The sequence below is a fragment of the Rissa tridactyla genome, chromosome 4 (genome assembly GCF_028500815.1).
Source record: "Rissa tridactyla isolate bRisTri1 chromosome 4, bRisTri1.patW.cur.20221130, whole genome shotgun sequence".
Taxonomy (NCBI): Eukaryota; Metazoa; Chordata; class Aves; order Charadriiformes; family Laridae; genus Rissa; species Rissa tridactyla.
In genome coordinates this window covers 47,213,524-47,240,090 of record NC_071469.1, presented here as the reverse complement: position 1 = coordinate 47,240,090, position 26,567 = coordinate 47,213,524, and the positions used below count along the sequence as shown (strand labels likewise).

Below are 26,567 nucleotides of genomic sequence, written 5' to 3'. Positions count from 1 at the left end.
AATTCTTGAAGAAAAATATGTAATAAAATACATAGTTTTGACCTGATTTTTCCATCTCTGAATGCCGGATGTATCATCTTATCAGCTCCCAATGAAAACAAACTATAGTAATGTAATAATAACAATAAATCTGTGTGTCCCCATTATCACATAGTACCTATATCAGTGGTATCTCAGAAGACATTAACCAATTTATCCTTAGAATCTAAGCAGGAAATAGGAAAGCATTTCCAGACAGAGGAAAGAGGCATTGAGTGAAAGTTGAGAACAGATATTTGATCTTGCAGATATTCGGGACTTGGATAGACTAAACCATGTCTGACCTACCTATTATCGGACTAGTTCTGCTTCAAGTGTGAGGCTGGACCAGATGACCTACAGTGGTCTTTAAACCAACACTTCCATGGTTTTTGTGGGTTTCTTTTTTATAATCCTGTAATATTACCTTATATGAAGTTTTTCACTTTTCACTGCAGCGGTGTATTATTTTAAGCCAAATGATATCTGGGAGTTCTTTTTTGAGGTTTACAGTTTTATCGCTCCACCATCTGTCAGTACACCCCTCTGCACTCTACTCATACACAGCATCAGCAATGTGCTAGTCAGTAAAACAAACACAATTTAAATATACTATTCCCTTCCCAGGGATTTAAGGCACTAGGCATTGCAAATAGTCTATTTTCATTATTTAGACAAGATTTCAAGAGATCTCTTTCTTATCAATGGCTGAATAGAATATTCAGATATCTTTCATGAGCCACATGTCGAAATACATCACAAAAAAATAAATTAAAAAGTTCAGCTTTGGAAAACCAGCCACAGTGCATGTGCCTGGTTTTGCCACAGCAGCATGTTGAACTTCTGGATTACAGTCAATTTTCAGCGTTTCAGCAAAAGTTTACGCATTGCATTGTAGCACTTGTTTCACAACTAATCTGCATGAATGAGATCAGTCTTAGGAGACCATCTTGCTTGTAGCCTCAAACTCTTGCCACTGAGCAAGCAGAGGAAGTATTATCCTGACATAATGTTAAGCCCTGTGTTTCATGGAGCTGTTATGGGCTTCCTCTGTTTCCTCCCTTACTAGTGCCGTAGTCCTATGATCTGGTAGAGATGCCAGTATTTTTCTAAACCAACTATAAATTACAATAAGTGGTGGTGTAAAGAACAATTAGGATGGAGTAACCTGTAGGTATGCTGAAATGCAGTTGCAGCAGGTACTAGATTAAGTAGGTACTTAGATTAAGACACAAGGTGTAGGATTCCTGTCCCTGCTTAAAGTTTTGATCTTGTGATTTACTTCAGCAGACTCTAACAGAGGCAAAAGGTTTTCTTGAATACATCTACCTAGAAATTAGAGCTATAGTATTTTAACGAGTCCCTAAATAGAATTTCAATTTGCTATCTTGTAAACTCATTTGTTAAACTGAATAGTCACTGGTAACAAGTAAGGGAAATAACACAAGATAGAAAGAAAATTCTTACTCTATTAAAAGCATAACATCTTTTCTATTTCTTTTTTCACATGAGTAAGTATGAAAGAGAAAAAAAAATTCATTTACAAACTGCATCAGTATTCAAATAACATAATATATTCAAATAATAATGAAAAATATAAAATATTACAAAAGGAATAAATTGAAGATATTACAAGTTATTTTCTTGTAGCCTGTTTATGTTATTTAGGATTATGAACACGAAATCTTTAAAACGTCTTATGCATTTTGGTGTGCCCTTGACTAAACAACATGAATCCTCTCTGCTTGTTTCCCTTCATGACGATTAGAAATTACAATAATTAAATTTCCTCCCAGGCTGGATGGCAAAGCTTAATTTAGTAATGTCTTAAATATACTATGGCATCCTTCAATGGAAAGGGCTACAAAATCCAAAATACATCTTCATTTAAATCCATCCTAAAATTTTCTTCTTTTACCGATGCCCATAAACCATTAATCTATAACAATTATAATTCAGATCAGGAAAATTAAGACTTTAGGTCATTTCCCAGCAAGTCCCATTTACCTTATGGCAGCTTTTAAGATAGTAAATTCCCTGCTGGTGAAGTGCGTCTTCATCCCTGTATCTTCTACAGCATTTAATATACTTTCATGTTTATCTATAGCGTATAAATAGTAACAATCAAGTAATTCCTTGTGAGTAAACTCTCCTGAACCAGAAGTAAAACACCTAGTGAAAATTAATGCCCAAGCTAGAAGCGTTTTGGTTCCACTAACATTTGTGCAATGGTGTCTTTTTTGCTAACTTAAACCCTACAGAGACTGGATTTATTTTGTGTTTTCCGATCTTTAGTAACATTGACCTGATTCTTACTCTCCTCTTCCAATCATAGAAAAATGACTCAACACTATTTGGCATTGCAGGGAAAAAGATGGAGTTGAGCTGACACGGGAAGAAACATTCAAATACCGATTCAAGAAAGATGGAAAAAAGCAGTATCTAATTATTAATGAGTCAACCAAGGAGGATAGTGGACACTACACCGTGAAGACCAATGGTGGGGTATCAGTCGCTGAACTAATTGTGCAAGGTAGGCACAGGTAATATTACAGAACCAGAGAAGCTGAAAAATGAAAACAGGCTGAAGGTAACCTTCTCCAGGATAGTTCATACGGGTAGCATAATCTTCATGCCAGCAAAAAAAGACGACTTAATAAGGGGCATAAGGTTTGATAAAGGCCTCAAGGAGAACTCAGACCTGTGTGCCGGACGTAACAGATACCCTGATAATAACAGGTGCTTAGCTCTCAGTCCTGTTAAAGCCTGCATGCTGTGGATTTCCCTTCATATTTCACCCTTCCACAAACACATTGCTCAGCACGAGCCTTTTCTACTCAGTAAATCCACACTAACTGTCTACTTAGAGAGCTATTCTGATTTGTTGATGTGTGTATCGATTATTCTCACAATATCAGAGAAAAAGCTGGAAGTTTATCAGAGCATTGCGGACCTGACAGTGAAGGCACGTGACCAGGCAGTCTTCAAGTGTGAAGTTTCTGATGAAAATGTGAAAGGAATCTGGTTGAAAAATGGAAAGGAGGTGGTCCCAAATGAAAGGATAAAGATCTCCCATATTGGCAGGTTAGTCTTGTTTAAGAAAACAGGTACAGGCTTGGGTATTGCATTACAATCCACAGGAACTATTTCTCAGGGGATAGGAATATAAGTCAAGACTTTGTCCTGGCTCCCGCTAAAGGAAAAAAATTAAAAACCTTCTCATACGCAATCAACATATAGTGACAGACTTGCTTTGGTATGTGTATAGTCTTTCTGTGTTGGTACATTTTGCATGTATGGCATCAGTGGTATATCAGCAGAATTCATTCTCCGTTTTCATTAAGATTTCATATTTTCTTGTTATTCAAACAATCTAGACAACATATTGTTGATAACTTTAAAATTAGCAGTAGTTTTTAAGGGAGATTAAGATAGCACTTATGTATAAACCCCTTCAGAAAAAATTAGTGTTTATACTAACACATAAGTTACACAATTCTGTGCTTAGCAGTCTAACTACTACTAGAAATGGAGATCAAGAAGATTCAGAAGATACACAAGCATTATGTGTTAAGTAAAGTCTTCCTTGATTCGCCTTTCTGTATCCTGTTTTGAATTTACAATAATACATGGAGTGAACATCAATTTTTAGCTTGTTTTTCCATAATTTATTGTAGTCACAACATGATCAAATGAAACCAGTCAGCAGTGTTACAACTGCCCCAGTAATAGTAAAGGACTTGACTAAAGCAGAGGAACTGCTTCCTCTATTCAGACTAGACTACACATCTACCTTGACAAGAAAAATCCATTCATAGACAACATGCTGACATAGATGTGCTTGAATACTGAAAGTAAAGCAGTCTACAGCCCTGATAGTTGTTGACTTGATGTTAGGGCAAGTGGAGAAGAAACAGTAATGTCTGTTAATAGCCTACAGCCTGCGCCTTGTCTCTTGAGACAGCCCTGTTACTCCTGGGGAGGTAAGGTAAGGGAGTGGAATATATTTTTTTCATGTTTCCAGAATCCATAAGCTAACTATTGAGGATGTCACACCAGATGACGAGGCTGATTATTCCTTCATCCCTCAGGGATTTGCTTACAACCTTTCTGCCAAGCTTCAGTTTTTGGGTAAGTTATCTTAGAATACGTAATGGGAATTCCAGAGGGATAAAAATGATGGCATTAATCATGGTTATACCAGGAAAGAGTATGCAGAATCACTTTCCTGATACCTCAATATAGGCACATTCTTTTCCCTGTTATTTTGTGTTATCATTATCACATTGTTTTACAAAGCCTGTTTTCCAGTTTATTGCATTGATTTGTTGATGTTTATGCCTTATGAGGTTTTAATGATGAATAGTTTTAAAATTACTCTATGGGTGTGGATGCTATGTAAATTCTGTTTTCTGATCTATTTCTCCTACATCCCTCCCCACGTTTTTTTCCCTGCAGAGGTCAAGATTGATTTTGTACCACGAGAAGGTAAGAATAGCCGTCAATTTATATGCAAGTAAACATGTTTTCAATATCAAAAGAAGCAGTGTTTTTTAATTTTTAATTTAATGCATGAATATTCACTTTTTTTTTCTCCATGCAGAACATTCAAACTATATCTAAAACTTATTTTCTCTGCCCTTGCTATAGAACCTCCCAAAATCCACCTCGACTGTCTGGGCCAATCCCCTGACACTATTGTCGTGGTGGCTGGGAACAAATTGAGATTGGATGTTCCCATATCAGGAGATCCAACACCCACTGTCATCTGGCAGAAAGTAAACAAGGTAATGTGTAACCTGACACAATGTCTGAGGCAAAGACGTTAATTTTCTTTCTCAAATCTTACTTTGATTTACAATTCTTAGTTACAAGTATTTTCATCTTCCTTTGAATTTTATATTTTTTAAACCTCAAGAAAAAAAATATGTAAATAGCTGCAATGCAGTTGTTTGGTATTTAGCTGTTTGTGTGAGAGTCATCCTGAACTGTTCTTTTTCTGAACTGTTGCCTGTTTTTCTATTCTAAAAGAAGGTACTGAATATATATGAGGAAACATACATACATGCAGACAGTAGGACACCATACAAGTTTATTCTCTTCCTACCTCAGAGAAAAGAAATAAATGATCATTCATCCCCATCACCTTCACCTGTTAGGATGGACATGTTCTGCACACGGCAGCTTCTTTTTAAAAAAAAAAAATTTAAAAAAAAAAAATCTTTCTCAAGAATTCTAGACTCTGTGAAGAAAATGTCTTCTTAGCAGACCACTGGTGTAAAACTGTATTTGATATAATAAAAATAGAGTACACTTGCTATTTGTGTTATCAAAGCAATTACAAAACATCAAAGAAAGAATTTAGAAGCTAGATACAAAATGTTAAGTGAGCTTCCTTTTTAGTTATCTCAGACCATCCCCACCCCTCACCATCTGTGGGCTCTTGAGCTATAACTAGCACAAAACACAGCAATACTTTGCATAATATTCTACAGCATCATTACACTGCCCGTAGGCGTAGATGTAGACAAAATAATATTGCCAGTTATATTAATTTCCCAGTCTCATTTCATCATTATTCTGACGCATTCTTTTTTCAGGTTAGCATATTTAATAATACTTGGGACATTTTTCTGCAATGCGGAATTATTGTGGAAACAAACAAAAAAGCCACTTGTCTCTCATTTGGGAACCACAAGAAATCGCCTCTCTCGTACACAAGTTTCTCTGATAAAATGACGACTGGGTATCAGACAACCCCTAGACAGTGTTATTTCTAAGACATGAGGTCTCAAGATATGAGTAAAAGAAACCAGTCTTGTTTTGAAGGATGTATAGTATATACTTACTAATGAAATCCTAAGCAAACAGTAGCACAGCTTCAGAATACTTTATGCGTTACAGACCTGACTATATTTCCTAGTGTTAAAACATGTACATCAACTTACTATCCAATTGCTACAGAAATAAGCAATTCTTTTTTTTTGTAGTTGTACAAGATGAGTAACTAGTACCACAGGACACAGACAGATTCACAACCAGTTACAATTCTACTTCAGGAATGTCACGCATCTTTGTTTGTTAAGCCGTAAATTTGGTTTTGCTGACTTAGCCTTCCCTTAATTCACTGCAGTCTGATACATCTATTTCTATTTCTGCTTTTTACTTTCGTATCAGTTGATTTCCTTCCCAGGCCTGCTTGCTGCCTCACTTTGCTCTTCGCTTTTCCCACACCTCTATATTCAAGCCCTCTAACAAACCTACGGACTCTTCTCCATCTTGCAGAAACAGCTTTATTTCTCTGCTCAGAAAGACTTGGCTGACTTTCTGCGGTTTCTTTGCTTATCTAGAAAAGTGACCTTGTTCGAATCAATGAGGATTCTGTGACTCCCTCAGAAAATGGCAGTGATTTAAATACTGATAGTAAGGTAAGATCCTTATTATTTATGCATACACAAAAATACGTTTAGTTTTTTCCAGATAAAAGGGCCTATTCAGAAGAAAATAAAATTAAAGTCAGTAGATACAAAAACTGGTGAAGCAAACAGCACAACACCTTGCCTCAAAATGAATGAGAAACACTTAGAATGGGCACAAGAGATTTAGTAAGATGCTGATCGAGGAAATCTCTTTTTAATCACCATCACATGGTGGCTGGATTACAAGGAATTAAAGCAGTTATTTGAAAACTCTTTTTAATATATTCATGAATGTTTATCACTCCCCCCACCACCACCCAGTAACTTGTAAGCTTCAATAATAGCTATAGGAAAAAAAAATGACAAAAATCTTACAGGACACAGAGAAAGATGACAATGGGTCAAGAGAGCGGACTACGTACGTACAAAACAGCGAAAGAGGATTCCTTTTCCAACAAGTTTCCTTTTTGTCATAAATAACTTTTTTTTTTGCTAAAGTAAAAATACATTACATTTATTATGCACCAATAAACCTTTCTCAGGGTTAGGATTCTGCTGTACTAGTCACTATTCAGGCATATAAGCTTTCTAATGGTTCCTGTTCTAAGTCTAAAGATGTGTGGGCACATAAAGAAGAAAGGAGTGTGTTATAAATTCACAGCAAAGTTGTGGTCATTATGTTTAGACCTCAGCTCAGAAAAGAGTAGAAAGTTACCCCATATGACATTCTTGAGTGACAGAAATCATACCAATGCCATTAACAGTTACAGGAAACATGGTAAATTTTTTAGAGGGAAATTATTCAAATCCATGTTATCTGATGCCAAACGTAGATACTGTTGATCAGGAAAGTTTGCTCAGCCATTTGAATTTGCAAACCTTCTTGAATTTATACAGTACCCAACTGTTATCCATGAAACTCTTTCAGTTGATACTAGCAGTTATCCCAAGTAGGAATTTGAGGAAGTACTTAGTAACTTTGAAACAGAACTGGGTATGTGTAACTAGCGATGAATCTTAATAATCTGCAGACATTCAGAACCAATTTTCCCAAATGTTATTTGTGTGAGCCACTTAATCTATATTTTCTCTCTTCTACATACAAATAGAACTTGAAATACTTTACGGCTTTTCAATAATTTTGATAATATTCAATGATTTGAAGTTTTTCACCAGCTTACATACATGCTCATCAGGCTGTCCCTGGCACAACTTACAATGACTTTATTTGTTACTTTCACTGCCCACAGCTTCTGTTTGAATCTGAAGGCAGAGTTCGTGTGGAGATGCATGAAGACCACTGTGTCTTCATCATTGAAGGAGCAGAAAAGGAGGACGAGGGAGTATACAGAGTTATAGTTAAGAATCCAGTGGGAGAAGATAAGGCTGATATCACAGTCAAAGTTATTGGTAAGTGAAGGAAGGAAACAACCAGAGCATGAAAGTATCTTGAGTTCACTGAAACTCACTCGTCTCTAAAACTGAGGCAAGTTCTGACTTTAGGTTTAGAAAAAATAGAAAAGGATCATAACGGCAGGAATACTACCAATCACAAAATTTGGCAGAAGTATTTTTCACAGGTAGTTGCCTTCTGTGTGAAAAGGTAAGAGAACAACTCCCAGTAGAAATCCATGTATTTCCTTTTTATGTATTTCCAGTTTCAGGTGATCCTATCATTTTACAGATGACATTCCCTTCTCAGGTATATGCTTCATGCTTGTCTGAGATAAGAAAAATTTCTTGTCATTTTGTTGTGGTTTTTGTTGTGTGCTTTTAAGCAAAGATTACTTCATCCTCTAAGCAGTAAATGGTTAATGGAATAAAGATACATAATGTATCTGACATAAGATAAACAGATTGCCACTGTGAGTCACAGAAGAGCTGGGGGGAATATGATTTTGAGTCAGTAATTTTTGTAAATTTTTTCATAATATTTAACTTGTTTATACCCTGCCACACATATGACAAAAGGTCAGGTTATAAGCAAACTTAGAAAAGATAAAAGAAAAATATTTTCACCTACAGAGTTAAAACTTAGAATTCACTGCTTAGGATTTATGAAAGGTGTAAAGAGACTTAGTATTCACCTAAATTAGGATATTTACTATGAATATCTCCAAAATACCAAAGTATGCGAGACATGCAGCCATTATATTCCATATAAAGTTTATTATAGAGAAAATAGGAAACCCTGGAGCAAGCCTCTTCTTTTTGTTCAGAATTACCTTGTAACCTTACATTTTTGCAAAAAGTTGATTGTGTCTGGGAAAAACAAAGGAGCTGAATAATCAAATGGTATTTAAAGGAAAACCGACCTAACACAGAAGCATCAAAGAGCAGGATTCACTCAAGACTAAAATAATACATCCTTGGTTTTACCTACTGTTGCTATCTGACAAAGCTGTATCAATACAATACAGAAAAAATGTTAAAGAAAAATATTTCATTGACTTGTACACAGAAACTGAAACAGTAACAACTCTCACACTTTCTTCAGATGTTCCTGACCCTCCAGAAGCTCCCAAGATCAGCAACATTGGAGAAGATTACTGTACTGTGCAGTGGCAACCTCCTAAATACGATGGTGGGCAACCAGTACTTGGTAAGAAGTGCCAAAATATAAAGTCCCCAGCAGCCTTGCCACATTTTTGCTGCTCCTTCAAAATGGCTCAGAAGGATTCTCTATGTTTATTCACTCTAGGAAGGCTGACCCTCAAAAACTAACTACTCTAATATGTCAAACCAGTCTAGATTCTGGCCCTTCAATTTTAGGGAGAGAGTGCCCCCTACCCGTGCTATTTGAATCAGAGAAATATTTCAGCAAATAAATGACCAAAGCACAAGAAGGCGATACCAAAAATAGTTAAAGCTAAATATTCTCATTCAAGACTGAATTTTTAGGTCAGTATACAGGCCTTTGGACTTACCTAGGAATCCCAAAACAGATCTATGGCCACCTCAGCCATTAACTCCAGCAATCTGCAATCTGAAACACTCATGCAATACATGTTTTAGAAAACTACTTCAGATACAACCACATACCACGAGTCACAAAATACTTTTCAATAATTTTAATTACCTTAAAATCTTTATTAAAAACTAGAGGCCAAATTTATCATATGAGGCCAGAAACTAGCAGAAGGAATCAAGAATATCACCGATACCATTTTACATTCTCTGCAGAGCACGGTGGTTTTTTAGAGAAAACTCCCTGTGATCCTCAAAAGGAAAAGAAAATAATACAGGATCTTGGCCAATTTTAGGGAAAAATTCCTCTGGACTCCAAATCTAGTAATTTGTTTAATAAACAAATTTTCTTTTCAAATAAATACACTGAAAGCTATATGGACCCCCATGGGGATGCCAGGGCTAGAAATGTTCTAAAAGTCTTTTAACCCCCTGCATAACATCTGGAAGAGAGGAGTTTGCACCTGCTTTTGGATATTTGGACTTCATTCACTTTCACAAGAATAGAGTAACCTCATTCAATTCAACAGAAGTTATCTGTGCAGGAATAAATAAGATACTACTGGTACAGTCCTTTGTGGTTTCATCTGTTCAGGAAGCAAGCAAGAAGTTAACAATGTAAACTTATGTACAAAGATACATACCAGTAGCTGTCTTGTTACCACGGCCAACCCACCCCCCATGCCACCCTTGACTATGCAAAGACCATGATTTGGTTTTGTAGAGTTTTCAGGACACATATATTGGAAAGTTCTTTGTTTTGTTTTCACTGTCAACGAAATGATTTTGTTAATGTTCCACTAACAACTCTTTGCACTACAGGAGGAGGCTTCTTCAGTTAACACAGGACTGTACTACTAATAGAGCTACAATAGAACAACGGGAGGGGAAGCCAGGAATAAAACAGTGGGGGGGGGGGGGGGGGGGAGCCAAGATGCAGCACTATCCATTTAAGTTTTAAAAGCAAGTTAAAAAGGTAGGGGAAAAAGGCATATGTGTTCTTATGTGTCTTCACATTGTTACAGATGGCAGATGGCATTGTAGGCAGTCTGCTACAGTCTTTATTAGCTATATCCAACAGATATAGAAAAGAAATTAACACCTCATCTTCACTGTTACGCAAAGCTTTCATGGGGTCTCGTTGTACTTTTTATATTGCTAAAGCAGTATCTTTATCTATGATACATTCTGTGCATTTTGTGAAATAATCTGCTTTACCAAATGTCACCAATAGTACCAGTATTGTCTTTTTTACCTCTTTTTTACTTCCGCCCCCACCCCAAAAAAAAAAAAACAACCAAAACTGGAATTCTGGTATGCCACAGTGAAGAAGCGTCTCAGTCTGACTGGAAACTATGTATATCTGAAATGGCAGAAAAGCAGAAACTGAGTTGCGGAAACTTCTCTTAGTCTCACAGACCCTGGTGGAAAAAAAAAAAAGCAAAGCAGGAACATGTCAAAGGAACCATAGGTTCTTTGCTTACAGCATTTAATCCCGTTTAAAAGCTACTGAAAACAAGCATGTTAGAAGGAACTTTATACATTAGAAGTGATGATACAGCCTGTCAGCTCAAAGGTACTTCCACCACTCATTTCCCAAAACATTCTATAGATTCCCATGCTCTTACAATTCAATGTAGACAGAAAAGGCTCCTGATGCATGATGTCTGTGCCTACAACATGTTAGCAAATGTGTCTGTTGTCCTCCATCTCCCTTTAGACGCTGTAAGTGTGAATCATACTTCCCAGGTGTACCAAAGGGATATCTGAAAGTTCGATAGCCTCAACCTCTGTGAGCAGCAGGGACTGAATCACTGACCTACACACCTCAATTCCTAAGTCTTTACAATATGTTTGCTATAGTCTTATCTTATTGTAGCTGACCACAGTTATAGTCTACATATCCTCTGTAGACTACGCGTAGAAACAGACATACAATACATAAAGATACATGGTACGTGTAAATCACTATTCAGTGTATTTTCTGATTACTCACTCCATAGTAAAAAAAAAGAAGAGCTTTCAAAACAAAATCTGTTTAAAAGAAGTCTACATGCTTCATATCCAGGCATACCATCTGCAACACAGAGAAGGAGCAGAAATTTAATATAGCTAGATGGAAAGAAACAGCTGATAACTCTTTTGTAACAGGTCACTGGAAAATAATTTATACTACAAGCATTTCCAATGTGATGTACCACCATCCTCCATATTAAGAATCAAGAATCATAGATTCCATTCGTAGTTTTGGAAAACGAACAGTTTACCTTTTAAACCGGTATCCCAACCTGACTTAGTTATTCTGAAAAACAGCGTGGTAGTGTGGGAAAGGCTGTGGATGTTGAGGGGGCAAGGGAGATGTACTAAGGACCTGGATTATGGACATACAGACTACACCTAAACTATACTACAGATTTGTTCTGCAGTGCATCCAGCTCTCTTGGGTCTCTATAATCATACAGGTTCACTTTCCTTCCCAAGGGAATTAGAGAAAAAAAAAATGCTGCATGGCCTGGACTCACTCCACTATAGGGCTGAAACAGAGCTGGGATCTGCACAATCTGGGAAGCCGTCTGCAATTCCACTTTAGCAATGGACCCAGAGATCTAACATAAGTTCTTTGATAAATAATTAAAAAAAAAAAAAAAAAAAAGGGAAACAACAAACTGTTCTTCCAACTATTTTTTTGCTTTGTGATTTATGCTGTTAGTCAAGATTAGTGAATTGCAGCAGAATATAAGAAAGAAATTATTTTTCTGACTCTGTCTCATCTTACGCATTTCAAGGCACTTTCTCCTTCACTGAAAGGGCTTTCTGTTGAACTGCTGTCTCTCACGCATTTCTCTGCCATTAGGAGTGAATGACCACATTCTGACCAGAAAGGATTTCCCATTTAAACCAGCTCTGCTATTATCTCTATTTTGCGTACATCTAAATACCTTAATAGTAGTGTATAGCACGCAAAATGTGTTTAAAGCCTAATACCAGACATAGACAATTCTAACTAACTTCTACTCTGAGAAGTACAATCGTTCTGGTAAGAATGTCAGGTAGAAGGAAAGTAATACAAAAGGAAACTGCAGGAAAATACCACAGTGTCACACTACTCGGTTATATACAATAATTGTGAATCACATTTGTCTCTTTTCTGCCATTGGAAAAAAAAAAAAGTTATTTTCTTTTTTCCTGCATGTAAGATAATAATTTGCAGTTCTTTTACATCATAAGAGCTATCCTTTCCAGGCTACATTTTAGAGAGAAAGAAGAAGAAGAGCTATCGATGGATGAGACTGAACTTTGACCTTTTAAAAGAGCTAACCTATGAAGCCAAGCGAATGATTGAAGGAGTAGTTTATGAGATGCGGATTTACGCTGTGAATTCTATTGGCATGTCCCGGCCAAGCCCTGCCTCGCAACCCTTCATGCCAATTGGTGAGTTTTACCACACTCTATATTATTTCTAGGACAAAACCAAGACAAGACAATTTTCACCCCTTTTCAACTGCCCTTATACGTAAAAAGAATGTATTAGGAAAGACCATCAATCACCGCAATATTCTATAATCAACCTTTCCCTTTGTAAACTTCCTCTTCGCTATCTCTCATTCCCCTTCCTGAGAAGCACAGAGGTTCCAGTTTCATGAAATTGCTGATGAATTTTTAGTTGTTATAATTAGAAGTGTGAGAGTCAAGCTGTATCTGGAAAGGAGGAGAACTAATTGTCAGAAATTTCCCTGTCCCTCTCAGCTTCCCCCATTCCCTTATGAGTGCAAATATCACAGTATCCCACCCAGTACTCCCTTAATCCTGGCCCTCTCCACAGCTAAAAGGATAGCTGATTAAGAAAATATTTGAGGAATGATTTTCTATAAATAATCCTTCCCAACACAGCAGTGCAGTGTCTCCTGCAGTCCCTGAGCAAGGAGCAAACTAAAGGAGTCCTCAGGAAGCCTGCCTGCTAAAAGCTTTAGAAAGAAGACCCACAAAAATACAAATAGCTGGAGATTAAAATGACTAGAGTTGCCAAATCTACAAATATCAGCGAAGGGGGACAGCCTGGTGAAGGAGATAATGTAAAAGCGGATGATGCAGTGAAGGGGTCAGAGGGAAAGGATGAACTGCAAGAAAGGTCTCTTAATTCTGGATTTCAAACACACAACGGCTGGTCTGCAACAAAAGAAGGCAAACAAAAACCATCAAGCGGAGCTGCTGAAAAAAAAGGTCCAAAGTTTTCATGGGATAGGCAGAGTTTTACTTGATGAAGGATAAAATTCACACATACTGCTTCAGAGAAGAAGTCTGGGGTTTTGATCGCGTACTGTGTGGTTGTGTATGCTCCCAGCTGCCTTTGCCTCCTGGGTGCTGTTCACAGCCCTTGCTGCCATTTGAATATGAAAAAATTTAACACAGCTACAGAAAGGAAACTGGGTGATATTATTATTTTTTTTTACAATAACTTTGGAAAATAACATCAATTTCAATCAGTTGCACAATTTATAAACCTGTATTTAACTTACTTTATATAAGAAATATTTCTAATATGTAAAATCCGTTATGTATATTCAAAAGATGTTCAGTTTATAATATGTATACAAAGACTATGCCAAACATACATTTCTTTAACATGACTACTTTTATGCCACGTAGACTAAATTTTATGTTCCAGCATTTCAAATGTTATTTTGAAAAAGTTATCTTTCTGTTTGCTTTTTGGAATCAATTACTTCACATCGGCATTTGTATGTATTTGTGATTCTCTAGTAAGGGCTCTTCTTGATTGTGTTTTAATTAGTAGACTACAGTCATGCTTAAGTAGACTGCATTTAACTAGTAGTCTTTCTGAACTATGGACTTAGAGAGCCATGACACTCCTGTTCTGAAAAGATATGAAACAGCTGTATCTAACTGAAGTGAAAATTTTTCAGCCCCAAAATATTTTTCTCAGGCATGTCTCTATTACAAATGTACAAATCAGAACTAGTGTTTCTGTAAACATGTAGTCAAAACTTTTGGTCATTTTCTCCACTGTTGGAGGAAAGTAAGTGAAGTCAGATTTAGCCACTGATCAATTTTGTCCTCTGACAATATGGAATTTGTCTAATTATAATCAGGGTGTAAGTACAGCATACAAATTGTACGCATTTTTATTTCTAAACTTTTCTGCAGACTTCTGCTGACAATTTCACTCCCTTCTACAACTTTTTTTTTCCGTTGGCTTTTACTTGTAAGGGAGCATATGGGAATAAGGACTACTATCTTAACCTCTTGTTCCCCTCCCTATTATAGGAATCTCATGCTGCTCTTTGTATTAAATGAAGTATTAGGTCTTACACCTTTTAACTGAGCTTCAGTTGAATTTATTTTATTAAAATAGATAGTGGTATATTTCAGCTGCTAATCACTCCTCCTATAGCCGTTGAATTCTCACAGTTATATTGCTATTCCTCAGAATTTACTTCTATGTATTTCTTTATAGCTCCTCCAAGTGAACCAACTCACTTTACAGTGGAAGATGTTTCTGACAACACTGTTACCTTGAAGTGGAGACCCCCCGAGCGGATTGGAGCCGGGGGATTAGATGGTTATATTGTGGAATATTGCAAAGAGGGATGTAAGTAAGCACTAGTACTAGGCAGCAGTAACTGAACGTTATTAAAATACTACAATTGCAATAGCTTCACTGCAATATCCCGATAAATTAACCATATCCAGTATCATTAGATTTGAACTCTAATCTATGACTAACATCCTTGCAAACCATCACCAGACTTACCATGACATGATTGTAAAACCATGAAAGTCACATCAACTGTAACATCACCTTCACAATCATTATAAACTTTAATGCAGAAAAGTACTATAAAAATACCAGTGCTGTTCTATAGTCACTACTAAACTTTTGTAGCATTCACAAATTGTGTATTCCTTAAAACCAATATAATAACATGACTGTAACCACATCAGTCAAACTTCCAAGTAACTGTTACCTTATCTCATTTAATACTTGTGGTCTGATAATAGAGAGTGCAACTGCACCATATCTACAACACTCAATTTACTGTGATGCTACAACATAACATTTATGCCATAAAAATCAAATAACAAATTTATAACCATGTCAATCACAAAATTTTCCCTGATACTAAGCTCAATTGCCATATAACCTAAACTAGGGTTTTTACAGGGTATAATTTATCCAGAAATAATTTCTAGTCTTTAATGAGATAGTCATGGAATTACCAGAATTCCTATGTCATCGTCATAGAAGAATGACTTTATCAGTCATACTTCTGTGTCATTAGAAGAACTAAGGAAGCCCTAAGAATTCTGTTACAGTGTCAATTGAGAAGTTAATAATCTCTACAGCTATGTGCTCTGTTATTGTTTTCAGCATATGTGGCTCTCACTAGTCTGTTTTGACACCCACAGGAGATAGAATTTTGGAAGTATTTCTAGCAAGAAAGCAAAGGCTTAATTTATATATATATATATATTTAAAATAAGTCTATCCCCTCACCTCTTGCTAATGAAAATAAATGTAGAGAAGCCCCACAGCTCTAAGCTCCAGAAAACAGAATGCCAAGGGAACTACCCAAAGATGATTCCCTTACCCTTAGCTATTTTGAATAAACAAAGTGCATACATTCCTTAACTCCATGTGTAAGCACATCTTCTAGATCCAGAGTTCTTTTTCCAGCTTAGTTTATTCCCTTTTAAGTGTGGTATGCCAAGTTAAATTCATTTTACCCTAATAACAAATTTACTGGCAATTATAGACAAGGCATCAGTTTGGAAAAATAATATAATATTACAACATGCAAACTCTGTACTTACAGCTACAGAATGGATTCCAGCTCTTCCTGGCCTAACTGAGCGCACATCTGCACTGATTAAAGACCTGGTTACTGGGGACAAACTTCATTTCCGTATAAAGGCTATAAACTTGGCTGGCGAGAGTGGAGCAGCAATAATCAAAGAGCCCGTTACTGTTCAAGAGATCCTGCGTGAGTATCTAGACTGAATAAATCTTATCTATCTATTTCCTCTGGTCAAAATTCTAATTATGTACACATGCAGACCCAGGGAAGTAGTTGAGGCACCATCCCTAGAGGTATTTAAAAGACGGGTAGACATAGAGCTTAGAGATATGGTTTAGTGATGGTTTTTGTCAAGAGTTAGGTTGATGGTTGGACTAGATGATCTGAAAGGTCCCTTCCAACCTAGGCAATTCTATGACTCTATGATTCTTCTGTGAATAACACCCAAACAGCTCTTTCACTTTGACTAGGTGCCCAAAGTCTTATGATTCTGAGAACATTACTATATCATCCAGGTCTTGCACTTCTAAAGCACAGCTTCTTACTATCAAAACATAGACATTTCACCGCTTGTAATGGCACTGTTAGCATTTAAGAGATGTATTTTTTTAATATTTAGCGCTCTGCTGCAAAAGCTGTTATATTACTGCAAAATTACCGTGATGGCTGTAGCAAGACATCTATTTAAATGAAAGCAGTTATTGTACTCAATTGTCCTAGGTTATTAATTAACACCCTGTGTATCACCCAACAGCAGTAGATCATAATTCACTTGACTGGAGTCCAAAAGATATCAAGAGCTGCTAATAGTGGATTCCTCAACCTTGACTCACACTAAGTGTCTGCCAGAGTCTCGCTGACAGTAAAATGACTCAGTGTAAATGAAACGAATTTGTAATGCATCTAAAAAGTAAATGGACATGAAGACAGATACTCCAACTGTACATTAAGAAAATTCTTTCCATAAATGACTAGGAAAAGAATAATGAACACATGGAGAACATAGAAAGCTTTCCAGTGTGGTAGAGGAAAGCAGGGACTAGATGAAAGAACATGCAGTAAGGTCCTCTTTTTGTTAGTGAGAAGTAAACTGCCACAATGTGACTCCACTCCTTCCACCTCAAAGAAGGAAGTATAACTGAATGACTGTAGAAAGGTAAACCAAATCCATTGATTGCTCCACTTTCTGAGTAAGTCCATAAAAATGTCCAAATGGCAATTTACAAGGAGCTGTAGTATCAATACAGTAATAGATTAATCATAGTTTATAATCACCCTTTTACTGCAATACCCTCTTTTGTCTCATCCCTTCTACTGAACTGATAAAGTTCTCCAAAGAAACAAAGTCCACATAGAAGGATTACATACAACAGAGGTCACCCAAATCTGGCATTTCAGATGTGACAGAGTTTCACAAGTCCTGCTGTCACTGTAACCTGCGTGGTTGTAAATATATAACTGAGATTTGCTACTAAATTTGTATCCAGTAGCTAAATACATTTGAAAGTCTTTAGAGAATTAACTACTCCCTAACTGTATAAACAGTGTTTGCACAATTTTCCTACGCTTACAAGTATCCAAGCCTCTCCTCTTGGGTGTTTTGTCTTATTTGTACTATAAGTAGTATTTCAAATTATTAAAAGCTTTGTATTTAATGTACCAATGCTTAACTGCAGAGCGTCCCAAAATCTGGTTGCCACGCCACCTCAGACAGACTCTGGTGAAGAAAGTGGGTGAGACAATCAATATTGTCATCCCTTTTCAGGTATGTATCGGTTTCTATTTTGTCATGGTTATTTATATTTACTTACCTAAAGCAGTTTCCCTTATGCAAGTTTCTATTGCTTCACTGCTTAAGCAGTATTACATAAAGTATGGCTGATGATGTAAAAAACCCTCTCAAAGGTTAAAGAAAAAAAAAAACATCACTCTCAGTCACAATTTTTTTTTTTTTTTTTTTTTTTTTTACAGTCACAGTTTCTTCTGTAATCCCTCCTTTTGGTGAAGGAGAAAAAGTAGGTGCTTTAAGTAAGTGCAAGCCCATTCTTGCTTATTGACTGTAGGATGCATCTTAAGGACAGAAGTATACAAAAGCATAAGAATTCAACCAACTACTCTTCCAGAGCCAAGGTACATGATCAAGGAATCATGGAATTTCAGAGTTGGAAGGGACCTCTTAGAGATCATCTAGTCCAACTCCCCTGCTAAAGAGGGACTGCCTAGAGCACATTACTCAGGACTGCATCCAGGCGGGTCTTAAAAGTCTCCAGAGAAGAGGACTCCACAACCTCCCTGGGCAGCCTGTTCCAGTGCTCTGTCACCCTCACCGTAAAGTTTTTTCTCATATTTGATTGGAACTTCTTATGTTCCAGCTTGTGCCCGTTACCCCTCGTCCTGTTACTGGGAACCAATGAAAAGAGTCTGGCTCCAACCTCCTTAAAACCACCTTTTAGATACTTGTAAACATTAATAAGGTCTCCCCTCAGCCTTCTCTTCTCCAGGCTAAAGAGTCCCAGCTCTCTCAGCCTTTCCTCAGAAGGGAGATGCTCCAGTCCCTCAGTCATCTTTGTTGCCCTACGCTGGACTCTCTCCAGTAGTTCCCTGTCTCTCTTGAACCGGGGAGCCCAGAACTGCACAAAGGATTCTAGTTGTGGCCTCACCAGTGCAGAGTAGAGGGGGAGAATGATCTCCCTGGACCTGCTGGCCACACTCTTCCCTATGCAACCCAGAATTCCACTGGCCTTCTTGGCGACAAGGGCACATTGCTGGCTCATGGATAGTTTACTGTCTACCACGACCCCCAGATCCTTTTCTTCAGAGCTGCTTTCCAGGAGTTCTACCCCTAACCTATACTGGTGCCTGACATTCTTCCTCCCCAGGTGCAGGACCCTACACTTGTCCTTGTTGAACCTCACTAGGTTCTTCTCTGCCCAGCTCTCCAGCCTGTCTAGGTCATGCTGGATGGCAGCACGGCCCTCTGGGGTGTCAGCCACCCCACCCAGTTTGGTATCATCAGCGAACTTGCTGAGGGTACACTCTGTCCCCTTGCCCAGGTCGTTGATGAATATATTAAACAATACTGGTCCAAGTATTGACACCTGGGGGATGCCACTGGTTTACAGGCCTCCAACTTGACCCTACTCCATTAATCACAACCCTCTGAGTCCTGTCACACAGCCAGCTCTCAATCCACCTCACTGTCCCCTCACCTAGTCCACACTTCCTCAGCTTCCTAAGGAGGATGTTATGAGAGATAGTGTCAAAAGCCTTGCTGAAGTCAAGGCAGACGACATTCACTGCTGTGCCCTCATCCAGCCAACCAGTTATAACATCATAGAAGGCTATGAGATTGGTCAAGCACGATTTACCCATGGTAAATCCACGTTGACCACTTCCAGTAATTTCCTGCTCCTGAACGTGCTTGGATATGACATCCAGAATGAGTTGCTCCATTACCTTCCCAGGGATGGAGGTGAGACTAACCGGTCTGTAGTTCCCTGGGTCCTCCTTCTTGCCCTTTTTGAAGACTGGAGTGATATTGGCCTTCCTGCAGTCCTCATGAACCTCTGTTCTCCATGACCCTTCAAAGATGATGGAGAGTGGCCAAGCAATAACATCTTCCAGCTCCCTCAGCACTTGCAGGTGCATCTCATCAGGGCCCATGAACTTATGGATGTCCAGATTGGCCAAGTAGTCTCTAAACTGATCTTCCTCTCCTGGGGAAAACTCTTCCTCTCTCCAGACCTTCCCCCTTGCCTCCAGGGCCTGGGATTCATGAGGGACAGCTTTAGCAGTGAAGACTGAAGCAAAGAAGGCATTCAGTAGCTCTGCCTTCTCTGTGTCTTCTACCACTAGGGCGCCCATCTTATTCGTTAGCAGGCCTACATTATCCCTAGTCTTCCTTTTTCTATTGATATACTGAAACAACCTCTTCTTGTTATCTTTAACCGTGGTGGCCAAGATGAGTTCTGCTTGAGCTTTGGCCCTTCTAATTTTCGCCCTCCATAGCTTCACTACATCTTGGTATTTTTCATAAGTAGCCAATGCCCTTTTCCAAAGATCATAAACTTTCCTTTTTTTCCTGAGGTCCAGCCAAAGCTCTCTATTTAGCCAGGCTGGTCTACTTCCCTGTCTGCTCATTTTTTGGGACTTGGGGATGGCCTTCTCCTGTGCTTTTAAGAGTTCCTCCTTGAAGTAAGACCAGCCTTCCTGGGCACCTTTGCCCTTCAGGACTGTCCCCCAAGGGACACTCTCAACCATGCTCCTAAGCAGGCCAAAGTTCGCCCTTCGGAAATCTAAGGTGGCAGCTCTGTTGGCTCCCCGCCTTGCTTCACCAAGAATCGAAAATTCTATCATTTCATGATCACTCTGCCCAAGATGACCTCCAATCTTTACATCCCCTATAAGACCTTCTCTGTTAACAAGCAGCAGGTCCAGTAGGGCACTTCCCCTAGTTGGCTCCCTCACCAGCTGTGTTAGGAAGTTGTCTTCCACACACTCCAGGAACCTCTGGGACTGCTCCCTCTCTGCTGTGTTATATTTCCAGCAGACATCTGGGAAGTTGAAGTCCCTCACAAGAACAAAGGCGAGCGATTGCAAGACCTCTGCCAGTTGCTTATAGAATATTTCACCAGCCTCTACATCCTGGTTGGGGGGTCTATAACAAACTCCCACCACGATCTCTGGATGTTACTGGGCAACTACTTTGCCAAAAGTGTGTATGTTAATTTCTGAAAGGCTGACTACAAGAACCAGAGTTTGTACATAAACAGAATACCACAATTGGCCTTATATAGAAACTATGTGTATACAAAGAATAGCTTTGATATTACTGTACATGAGCTCAAGGTGTAAAAAACACAGCATGCCGAGGATTATCAAGAGTAACTACACATGCCTCTACAGCATGCATAAAATTGCTAATATATACACACAGAATGACCTAACCAGTTACCCTGTCTTTGCATTTTCTACAACTGCATAAGCAACTATAATGACCATTCGTAAAACACCTGATGCATTTTTTTCAGATGCAAGACTATTATATCAATACAGTGAAAGAATTAGTGTGTGAAAGGAAAAGGTTTTCTGAGTGAGACATAGAAAAAGAAATTGTCAACTGCAGATTCTGGCTCTGACAGAGATATCCTCAGTAATAATAGATATATCATTTAATCTAGTCTTCATTTATAATTTGAAGAAACTAAAATTTCTTTGCTGTCCCCAGTTGATACTTACAAAAATGTAATCACTGTTATTAGTGAAGAGTTTTGAAATTCTCATGTAAAAGATGCTGGAGATATGTAAAACTTCTTTTCAGTAAGGGAGACATATATGCACACATTACCCATATATCCATATACTTTCATTTGGGCAGTACCATTGGGGGCAGGGGGGAAAATCTATATGAAAACAAAATCTATGTTAAATAAAATAGACGTGTCTTTTGCCGTGTCCTTACGGGGTTACATGAAAAGTTGCTTTTTCACAAAGACATATCTAATCAGTAAACAGCTGCAAACTAGTTGCTGCCCTGAACTGCATGCTTGCACTACTTTCAGATAATCACATGCTCATTCTTTTCTTTCATGTTTCTTCTCTACAAAATTGCTAAAATGGCCCCCTCACTGAAGTCTAGCCACATGCAGAATTCAAGGTTTTGCATCTGATATTTTTGAGTTATGTAAGTCTCAAAAAAAAAGTAATTAAACAGATATTTTTTCCTGCTTTGATGTCTGAGTTGAAGAAAAATTGCGCAAAATTGACAAGAGGTCCCATAAGAAGAGTAACTGATAAAGTCCTGCATTTTATAGATTTGTGCCTTATGTCCCCTATACCACCATCTTCTCAGCATAACCCCGCACCTCTTTTGCTTAGAGCAGCCTCATTGCAATATTCCCAGAGGTTTGGCAGTTCTTTACCCTGCTCCCCTCAGTAGTCCTAGCTGACATGTCCTCAATTCCCCGGGCCAGAGAAAAGTACATGTAGCAACTAATCCAGAGCTTCAGTTGTCCTGCCTGATCATTCAGCTGTTGCCAAACAAAACGGGTAAAGACCAAGTCTTCCCTGACTTTTCCGCTGTGGGGACACTAACTGAGGTTTCAGTATTTCACCCTGTCATCAATTTTCACAAAACTGTACTAAACTAATCTTAGAGGTTTCCAGTCCACTGTCGAATTTAGCTGAAATGAACCAACTGATTCAAAAGTTCTTTGAGTGTCTGACAGACAAATCGTGTTGGTATAAACTCTTGTCTCCTAAAGGCTAACAAAAAATGATAAAAATCTATCCATCAACACCAAATCTTAGCCTGAGAACAAAACCAGAGGATTTTAATTCAAGAGGTATTTTTTGAGTGAATTAAATTTGTAATAGTACTGAATTGCAGCTATAGCTACAATTCTTAATACTGTAAAAGCTATTTGGAATTTGCAAAACTGAGGATCTCTCAAAAAAAAAACAAACCAAAAACAAACCCAAAGCAAAAAGAACATTTCACTTTACATTTTGAAAAAGTTTAAATCATCAAAATCACTAATTATTTTTATTGAAGAAAAAGACTCTAAGTAGATATGATTGCCATCTTCAAGTTACAAAAAGGATACAGGAGAAAACACATGAACACTGCAATTACCATGAACCCTGAGCTAGGGAACTTGAGCAGGCAGAATATTATCTAGCTAAATTGTAAATCAGTGTCTTCTGCTATTTACAGTTTCTGTACAACCCTACCAGTGACCTCTGTGGTCACTACTTTGCCATTTAACACTGAAATTCTATTAAATACCTTGTCAAGTTATCCTGGGCTAATTGCTATTTGCAAATCTATTCAAATCTTTAGATTAAAATGTACTGAAAAGAACAAGTACAACATTATTACTAACCCTTTTCTGTTGAGTGCGTTAACCTGGTGGGACATTATGCTGAAAGAAGGGCAATCAGCGCATTCTTGTTTCAAAGTTAACCACATGGGCACATGATTGAAGGGATATTATGTCTTATTAGTAAATAAGAGTCAGAGTATTACGGAGCAGTCTTCTTGCCCATCATATATGTGGGAGTACAAACATCCAAAAGCCTTTAAATTGGTTCTTTGCTTGCAGTAAACTCCCTGAAGTTTCCCTGGTGTGTTATTTACCCACTCTGTCACTCACTGTTCTCTCTCAAATTACCTATCACACATTGCAGAAATACAATCCTCTGAGATAAGTATTAGGAACATGCTTTCTATCTGTTTGTGCTTTTCACAGTCTATAAATATAAGAGTATATGAAAACCAACACTTCGAATATTTGCAATCTTTCACTGGCACTCATAGCACCTCAAAAAAGGAGCTGCTGTGAGTGAACATATCTGACTAGCCACACTAGAACACCAGCAGTAGCAAAACTTGATTTATAGTCAAGATATTTCTTATAATAAAGATAATGCTATGGTATCTTATGCCCATTTTTACCCAGGTATTTAGGGCCAGATCCTCTGTTTGCCTCATTACTCAATCCATCAAGAACTATTAATTCTTGTAATCAGTCTGAAAACCTAGCCAGATATTTGCCTTGACAAATTAGAAATTTAAATAAAATTTCCATATATAATTATATAATTTTAAGTAGATTGGTTTTATTTTGAAAGCATCCCCATAGCCAAAATTTTCAAGCAGAATCCTGATATAATTTTAAAATATACATATATGTGGAAAGTAAAATAGAGTCAGTCAAGTTCACCAGTACTCAGACATGGACACGGAAAAGAAATCCACCACATCCTTTTACTTGTTCAAGAATTTCTACTCTACTTTCCTTCTAATAGGTTTTTGTAAGGCTTCTATGAAATGAGACCAGGGTCAAAGTACACTAGAACTGGACAAAGTAATCTTGTATCTAATATTTCAGAGCCACAGGCCTGAGGTGACTATACTCCTTGGCAGAAAGGAGTAAGAAAATCAGTTAGCAGATGGTGAAAATGGAAGATCCAAAAACATTGTTCATTCAAGGTTTATTATCAGCCCTGATGTATTGTAATTGATTTTACATCTGACGATTTAGATGCCAGAGGAAAGAGCATCTATTACAGAATAGCAATTTCATGTGTTTTACAAGTCCTCTAAGTGTAATTTTGGACAGATCTTGGCCTGACTCTTATATAAGTTACACAAGAAGTAGGGTTTTTTTCCTAATACCCCAGAAAAATAAAATGCTGCTGCACAGATTTTCTGAGCAAATACCAGACAAAACTGAAACAAAGATGCAGCAAAGCACAAAGATTTATTTTTATTCTGCCTACCTTTAGGCACCTAAACCAAGAGTCTGAGTAGCCTAATCTCCCACTGTAGCCTAAGGAAAAAGATACTCTTACACAGTCTAGCTCTAGACACCCAGTGAATTGAGGAGCCTTCTAGAAGCCCTTTGTCTGCTGTTTACTGGAGGCAGAGGGCAGTAAATGTCCTAATTTCAGTGCCTTAGACTTCAGCTCCAGGGCAGCCTAAGCAGACCTGGCTGCTGGCTTGGATGGTCTCCCTTTCCCTCCCCACCCATTTGAGCTGCTCCTAGCATTTGTCTAGCCCTGTGCTGCACTGTTTCACCATGTTAACCTGGCAGAAACTTAAAAAACACCCACCAAGTTATTTTCTGCTAGAGTAACTATAAATACAGCTAATAAATACGATATGACCATTTTCTGTTTCGTTGGGACTCTTGGTTTGGAGCCATACTGTGGAAGTAGTACTCAACTTTTGAAGAAGTAAATATTATCTACCAATTTTCCCGGAAATGGCTGCGTGGCAGTGATGCAAACCACAGATATCTTACTGATTCCACAACGTGATCTTCCATGGGTATAACAACACTGACTGCTTAGGTTGACAGTCACCAAAACAATTTTTGCAATGCAGAAAGAATTATACAGTAAGTTTCACATCCCAAGACTTGAAGATTATAACATTTTTTCAAAAGATTTTAAAAATGTCTGGGGACAGAGAATCAAATATTTTAAGAAACAGAGGAGAAGGAGGAAAAAGAACAAATAAAATCCTCAGATATTAAAGACTTCTGTTACTTAACCAGAGCAAGCCAGATCAACTTCACAGATGCCTGGGAAAGAGTACCAGCCCAGCAGAAGTATATTTTTTCTGGATTTGTTCTCAATATAATTTCAGTCTCTTCTCTAACTAAATGGCATCCTCAGGGCACGGTGCCACTAAACCACACAGACAGGAGCAAATATATGTCTGCAAGAAAAAAGAAACTGGAAAGTAGTTAGAGAGTTTACTATCTCAACTCTGCATATTAAATTAGGCTTTCTAGATTTATAGATCACTAAAAACCAGAAAAAATAAAAATGGAAATCTATTATAGCCTAAAAAAAAAAAGAAAAAAAATAATCTTTTTTTTCTCTTCAGGGTAAACCAAGACCCAAAATCATTTGGATGAAAGATGGTAAAACTCTAGACTCCAAAGATGTGGGAATTCGGAACAGTAACACGGACACAATCCTCTTCATCAGAAAGGCAGAGCTTCACCACTCAGGAGCATATGAAGTCATTCTTCAGATAGAAAACATGACTGATAAAGTTGCAATAACAATGCAAATCATAGGTAAGAATCTGACAACATCAAAATTAAGCATATCATACAAAAGAAAATAGTGGCCAATCCAAAGATCCAGCTACCTCAGAAGCCCTTCTTTGACAATGGTTGATAGCAGATGACTACAACAAAGCTTAGCACAGGGCTACCATGTCACTTTATTTTCCTAGTATACTTTCCCAGCTTGAAATGACCTGTGTCCTAGAGACTTTCTGAGGGGAAGGGATTATCTGTGTGTCCCATAGCTCTTGAGGGATTTTTTTATTGCATCGTTTAATCCAGTCAGTTTTATAATCCAGGTCTTGTTTCAGAATCCAAATAAACTGAAATTCCTTACAAAAGGGTAAGTGCACATACAACTTCCTCTTTGTTTTGAGTATCTCTCCTGATAATCCTATTTGATGTCCATACAGCTTTGTATGAGGGGAAAAAAAACAAAACAACAAAACAGGAATAGTCATTTATTCACCTTTTCCATGCTACTCATGATTTTATAACCTTCAGTCACATTCTCCTCAGTTAACTTCATCAAGTTTTAGACTCTTTATTTTCAAAAAGATGCCATTCCATATCTTTGATCATCTTTATCACCCTTCGTTCTATCACTTTGAGAGTGATAGAAGGAATTTGAGAGTTCTAGTGTTCTTGAGAATAGTCATATTGTTCTCAGGGTAGGAAATATGAACCTGGAATGGATATACTCTTATTGGGTTTCTTCAGCAGATAAGGACACTGAAGATAAAATCATTGCACTAATACAC

The 26,567-nt window shown here is 37.8% G+C and overlaps 1 protein-coding gene across 1 annotated transcript in view; it reads left to right on the top strand.

Moving 5' to 3' along the window:
• Nucleotides 1–26,567, top strand: part of MYBPC3 (myosin binding protein C3) — a 66,273-nt gene that overhangs the window by 27,611 nt on the left and 12,095 nt on the right. Inside the window, exons 16-28 of the mRNA XM_054200455.1 lie at nt 2,385–2,551; nt 2,937–3,102; nt 4,043–4,149; nt 4,477–4,506; nt 4,669–4,805; nt 6,369–6,446; nt 7,688–7,847; nt 8,935–9,039; nt 12,648–12,836; nt 14,881–15,015; nt 16,241–16,408; nt 17,899–17,987; nt 25,620–25,815. Of these exons, the coding sequence (XP_054056430.1) occupies nt 2,385–2,551; nt 2,937–3,102; nt 4,043–4,149; nt 4,477–4,506; nt 4,669–4,805; nt 6,369–6,446; nt 7,688–7,847; nt 8,935–9,039; nt 12,648–12,836; nt 14,881–15,015; nt 16,241–16,408; nt 17,899–17,987; nt 25,620–25,815 (1,727 nt within the window). The remainder of the gene's footprint in view (nt 1–2,384; nt 2,552–2,936; nt 3,103–4,042; nt 4,150–4,476; nt 4,507–4,668; nt 4,806–6,368; nt 6,447–7,687; nt 7,848–8,934; nt 9,040–12,647; nt 12,837–14,880; nt 15,016–16,240; nt 16,409–17,898; nt 17,988–25,619; nt 25,816–26,567) is intronic.